This window comes from Elephantulus edwardii, unplaced genomic scaffold (assembly GCF_000299155.1).
Source record: "Elephantulus edwardii isolate Elephantulus edwardi_28Jun2011 unplaced genomic scaffold, EleEdw1.0 scaffold00027, whole genome shotgun sequence".
In the NCBI taxonomy this organism is placed as follows: Eukaryota; Metazoa; Chordata; class Mammalia; order Macroscelidea; family Macroscelididae; genus Elephantulus; species Elephantulus edwardii.
The window spans coordinates 19,241,476-19,247,475 of NW_006399777.1; the positions used below are offsets into that span (position 1 = coordinate 19,241,476).

Below are 6,000 nucleotides of genomic sequence, written 5' to 3' on the forward strand. Positions count from 1 at the left end.
GTAGCCTGGTCCCCGTGCATGGATGACACGCGAATTCGTGAAGCGTTCCATATTTTTGTTTTGATGGGTAGAGAGTGGGGTGGGGTGGGTAAAAGGACATAGGAAAGATTGGGTGTGAAAAACAACATATACAAACTTTGTTAAGTAAACCAATATAAAAGAAAAAGTTTATAGGCTACATTTTATTCCATCACTTGCACTTTCACATTCTGACATCGTAGGAACTTTGCTCTAAGGGGCATGGATGGTACAGAAAGACGATATGTATGTAGGATGCCTCTATTTTAACGCTGCTGTTAGCTCTGAGTTCAGGAACGCAGTTGCAGTTTCTTTTTGTTAACTGAATAGAGCACTGTAAGGTATATCATAGCGCTCCCCTAGACACGGCAGCTGCCCTTTGCTTTTGTTCCTCTGTCTCAGCTGTGCTTTGTTTACTTGGCCTATTCTTGTGTACACCTCCTTGTCTCCTGTCGGGCAGGAGTCTGCCTCCTGGCACTGTAGTTGTGGCACACGGGGTATAGGACTCAAGAGGCCTGCTGTAAGTGCTGGTTTTATTTTTACTAGCTAGCCCTTGTAAGTGGTTGTCTAGTGACTTGTGTGAGACTGCATCTTCTTGACGAAGCTCCCGTATTTTGGCATCCCTTCCGTCACCTTTTCTTTGTAATTATACACAGACAACTAAATTGCATTGGGTGACACCTAGAGTCAATTCTATTGCCTTTTTCATATGAAATCAGAATGATCGCCTTCCGCCTTATGGAACGTACTGGGCATGTCTTGGCATTCTCTTCAAAAATGGGGTCCGTAAAAATGTAAAATGTAAGGGGACCGATTCAGTTCTAAGCTGAAGCAACAAATAATTATGAAATGAGGACTTTTTAGCACTGTGTATAATTTCATAACTGTGGTTAGTTTGTGACTATACTTTTTTATCCTTAGTAGTTTTTAATGAATAGTGCTGAATTCATTGAAAATCTTCTCTAGCTTGTATGTTTGATAATCTAGATGTCTGAAGTAGTAAATAATATCACAATTAAATAATAGGTGTGTTTGCTTGCTCTTTTGTTTTTTTTTTAAATTTGTCCACCCCATTCTCTATATTTGTGAAAATTGTGATATTTACAGTCGTTAATTCACAGTTTTTGATTATTAGATATGCTTAAAAGAATTTTTCTTTTCTTTAGTCTTCTAAATAAATCATACAACTGCCATCGGGAATGTATTTCTAATCTTCATATATTTGTCGTTAGGTTGACATGAATTTCATGAGAAAAATCCCCTCTGGAGCGGAGGCATCGAATGTTCTGGTGGGAGAAGTAGACTTTTTGGAACGACCGATCATTGCATTTGTGAGGTTGGCTCCTGCCGTCCTTCTCTCAGGATTGACCGAGGTCCCGGTTCCTACAAGGTACTGTCAGTTCCACTCACTCAGCTTGTGCACAACTTTGAGTCCCTGTATTGTTTCATGTGATGAAAGCTCATTTCAGTAGTTTTAATAGTTAGCCATTGTGTTCAAGACTTGAGTCTTGGACAAATAAAAGTTAGAGGGTTTCACTCTTTTCCCCTTGCTGTTGTTCCTATTTGCCATTGAGTCACCTGCGACTCTTAATGACCCTATGCACAACAGCCCTCAACCCTGCCAGTCTCACTGCCTCTGACACACCTACCCCCATTACCCTAGTCACTGAATCAATCCATCTTACCAAAAGTCTTCCTCTCCTCTGCTGTCCCTCCACCCTTCCCAGCATGACGTCCCTCTCCAAGGACTGGTATTGCCTTGCAGCATGTCCAGAGTATGTCAGATGAAGCTTCGGTATCCTTGCCTCCAAGGAGCAGCCTGGTTTAACCCTCTCTAGGATAAACTTGTTCGTTCTCTTGGCAGTCCATGGTGTATATTCACTACTCTTCTCCGGCACCACAGCTCAAAGGCATCAATTCTCCTTCTATACTCCCTAGTCATTGTCTAACTCTCTAGAAATGAAAAAATAAATCATTCTTTTAAAAAATTTTCATCCATGCTTTTGAAAAATGCTTGGTATATCAGGAGCTTGGATTGAAAAAGTAATTCACCACTCTAGGATTCTTAGGTATATAGGTAATGACTGGATCAGAGGTAATGGCTTGGAATCCTTGTTCAGTATTTTATTTTACTAACATTTGAGGGGTGGGGATTGGGAAGTCAAACCTTGTGAAATCTTCTAAGGTCCATTTGGGAAATGAGGATAATCGTACCTCATGGCATCAGTGTAATAAATGCGTCTGAATTGGACAAACTGCCTTTTCTGGCTTGACCTAAATATGTGCAGTTCAGTAGAAGGGAAAGTTAAAAGTTGTTATGTTATATACCTAGGAGTCCGCTACAGTTTATAGCGACGCTGTGAACAAGCCGACCAGAGCCTCGCCTGATCCTGTACCATCGTTAAGATCTGCACCATGTTCAAGGCCATTGTCACAGCCACTGTGCCAGTCTATCTTGTTGAAGGTCTTCCTCTCTTTTCCTGACCCTCCATCTAGGTTCCTTAGAGTCATTTGCCTGGTCAGAGATGTCTTTGTTGGTCCAGGATGGGAGTGCAGACAGGGTACCCGGTTGGCAATGAGGAGCCTAAAGGGACAGTCACCGGACAGGTGTGCCTGTGGGATGTGGCGGGGCCCCAGCAAGAGGACAGGGCCCCAGGCAGGTGGAAATGAAGGGGCCGTACTGAGAGGATGTGCTTCCAAAGACAGGGCCTGATTGCAGGCCGGGCGTGGCACCGTTGGTTGGCTCCAGGCAGACTACTACTCCACAACCTGCAAGCTCAAGATAAAGCTGAGGTGCAGCTAGACCCACTGAGGTGGGGTGAGAAGGAACAGGCATGAGGGGTTCTCATGTGGGAAGGGGACGGAACATTTTCAGCCTTTGTGGATGCCGCTGCTGTGTCCTTCCTGGGTTCCCAGGCCACCCCATTAGTGGTTCACAGCAGCTGGCCCGTCCTCTTCACAGTGGCTGTCCGTCCTCTTCACAGCAGCTGTCCGTCCTCTTCACAGCGGCTGTCCGTCCTCTTCACAGCAGCTGTCCATCCTCTTCAGAGCGGCTGGCCCGTCCCTGTCCGTCCTCTTCACAGCGGCTGCCCGTCCTTTTCACAGCGGCTACCCGTCCTCTTCATAGCGGCTGTCCGTCCTCTTTACGGATCTGCGTTCTGTAGCTCATTTGAGGCTTTAGTCCAGTTTCTTCCTTCTGTCAGTGTTTGAGATATCCTCTTCATCTTTTCATCTTAAACTATGGATTTGAGAATCATTATATCTGTCATATTTGTTTTCTTATACCTTTGGTCCAGAGTCTGCGCTTGCCATCTGTTCTGTACTGGTGGTGGTTGTGGTGGTGGTTGTTGTCATTGTTGTGTACCATCAGGTTGGCAACGACCCATAGCTGACCCTCCAGCTGGTTTCCAGAGGTGGAAGGCAGTAAATCTAATGAGAAGAGATTGCCCATCCTTCTCCCACAGAGCAGTTGGTAGATTTGAAACACGTGCCTTTGGGATTGCAGTGTATAGGGCCTGTAATCAAAAAAAGATTCTTTTGAGGAGGGCTAGTAGGTCCACCTTATCAGCAGGCAGTCAGGCAGGGTCTCAGACCATTGGCTTGAGAGGCAGACACCTTCAGAGGAGACGAAGCCAAAACTTGTCCAAGACACTGGAGCCTCACAAGTCCACAGACAGGAAGAAGAGTCAGTCATTGGTTCGTGTCCCTCTCCAATGAAGTATGGCTTCCAAGCATTTCCTAACAGCCTGCCTCCCATTGGCCGTGTTTGACCTTGAGCCTAGTTATTTAACCCTAGGAGACCTCAATGTCTTTATTCATAACTGTCTAGGGTGGCCCTGCGCTGGCTTCCAAGATTAGCTCCTGGAGTGCCTTCAGAAAAACTAAGTGTCATCATCAAGTTGGTGAAACATCTCATGGTAAATCAGCATTCTGTGTTCTTGACCCTCCTTTTAATTCGTTGGATTGAACCACTAAAGGTCATGCGGTTAATTTGTGAAGTTGATAGGCTATACTTTAGGGTGGCCACCGTGTGAAATTCTTTGGTCAGAACAGCTTCCCTGGTGTGCTCACAGGTATGCCAGCCTTCAACTTTAGGCCGGTGTCACAAAGGTCTCTTTGTCCTGCTAATGTTGGTGTCTGCCACCCCCGCAGTCTTCCAGCAAGCTTGGTGCAGGTCCCTGGCTCTGGTTCCCTGGGCCAACGGTCCCAAGTCTGCTCTGTCCATGTCAGTCTCAGCTCTCTGCTGTGGCCACTGTTAATCTCACATGGTTCTAGTCTGACTGATGTAGCAATCTTTGGGTCCAAAGGATGCGTGCTGCGATCTCTGCTCCTCCTTTGCCGGTCATAAGTGAAATGAGCTATGATTAGTAAGTTATTTTGTAAAGGGTGATGTGTTAATATTGTCTGTTGACTGTGTACAAGCATCATTTTGAGCCAGAATTATTTAGAATAATTTTTGTAACATTAGAATCTAGTGAAGAAAAGTTATGAAAACCTGTTAGAAAGGTGTGAGGTTTTTAGGGTTTTTTGTGTTGTTGTTGCTTGTTTTTTTATTAATTTTAATGAACATTTACAGAGACTTTGAGTAGAAAGGTGTTTTGCTTCCCCCTTGGTGTAGTGCATTATATATCGTGCTGCCGACTTAAAGATTGGTGGTTCGAATAAACTAGCTGACTTGTGGGCAAAAGATGATCAGTCTTCTATGAAGATTTATAAGCTGAGAAACCCAGTGGAGGCCTGCCACTAATCAAAATTGAACTGAGGGCAGTGGGTTTGGTGTTTGATTTTGTTACTCACTCAAGTTCATTGGTTTAGTATTAAGGAAAATAATTCTATAGATTTATATAATTTAAAGTGTTGCGTTTTTGTGGTTTTGTTTTGTGTTTTTTTAATATACTGTTGAGTCATAAGTGACTCATGGCTCACCCGCCAGTGAATGTTGAAAGGCTGTAATTTAAGGACAGCAGGAAAAGTATGGGTAAATAATGAAGATGGCGTTGGAATCAGTGGAAGGAAGATCAGCCTGAAATGAATGGATGGTCAGGCATTAGGTGTATTGCAGGTAACCATTCAGAATAAGACAGAGACATGCATTACAAATGGGAAAGAGTGAAAGCGTGTAAAATCTACATGAATGAAAAATTAATCTCTGTAAATTTTCCTTCAAATCACAGTGGAAAAAAGATTAAAATCCTTGATAGTGATATTAACAAGGATGTTACCGAGTAGGAAATTCCATATATTTTGTTTCGTTGTTAGAACACTCTGAATTTTTAGGTGTGCAACATCATTAGAGTTGTAAGTTCTTATTTCTTCTAAAGGAGTTAGTTGACTAAAATTCTATAAAACATTAGAAACTTTATCCAGAACTATACTTTGACGTTTACTTGGATCCACTATTAACACGCATGGCAACAGCAGTCAAGAAATGAAAACACATGTTGCACTGGGAACAGTCTGCTCTCAAGGACTTCTCCACAGGGATAGAGAGCAAGGATATCAGGTTAAAGGTTAAGGTGTGCCTGATCTAAGCTGTGGTATTTTCCATTGCCTCATGTGAATGTGAAAATTGGACAGTGACTAGGGAAGACCAAAACAGTTGGTGGTCTTTGAATTGTGTGGTTGGTGAAGAGTGTTAAATATCTCACGGACTGCCAAAAGAATGCCCAAATCTTGTCTTCAACATACTCCTTTTGGCAAGGATAGGGAAACTTCATCTTACATTCTTTGGGCATATTTGAAATTGACATCATACTTGGAGAGTGGAAGGCCAGAAAAAGAGAGGAGGACTCTTCTGTAGATGGATTGACGTAGTGACTGAGCCAATGGATTCAAGAATATTAGAGACAATGAGGATGGTGTAGGGTAGAGCAGGGTACCACTTTTTGATTGTTAAAGACATTTTTTTTTATTTTTTTTTTTTACAGAGGTTTTGGATTTCCATTCATTCATTGCCGCAATTTTCTCCCTTCCCACCCCTCC

The 6,000-nt window shown here is 43.2% G+C and overlaps 1 protein-coding gene across 1 annotated transcript in view; it reads left to right on the forward strand.

Moving 5' to 3' along the window:
- SLC4A7 (solute carrier family 4, sodium bicarbonate cotransporter, member 7) overlaps positions 1-6,000 on the forward strand; it is an 86,948-nt gene that overhangs the window by 23,753 nt on the left and 57,195 nt on the right. Inside the window, 2 exon segments of the mRNA XM_006903795.1 lie at positions 1,251-1,408; positions 3,848-3,935. Coding sequence (XP_006903857.1) covers positions 1,251-1,408; positions 3,848-3,935 — 246 coding nt within the window.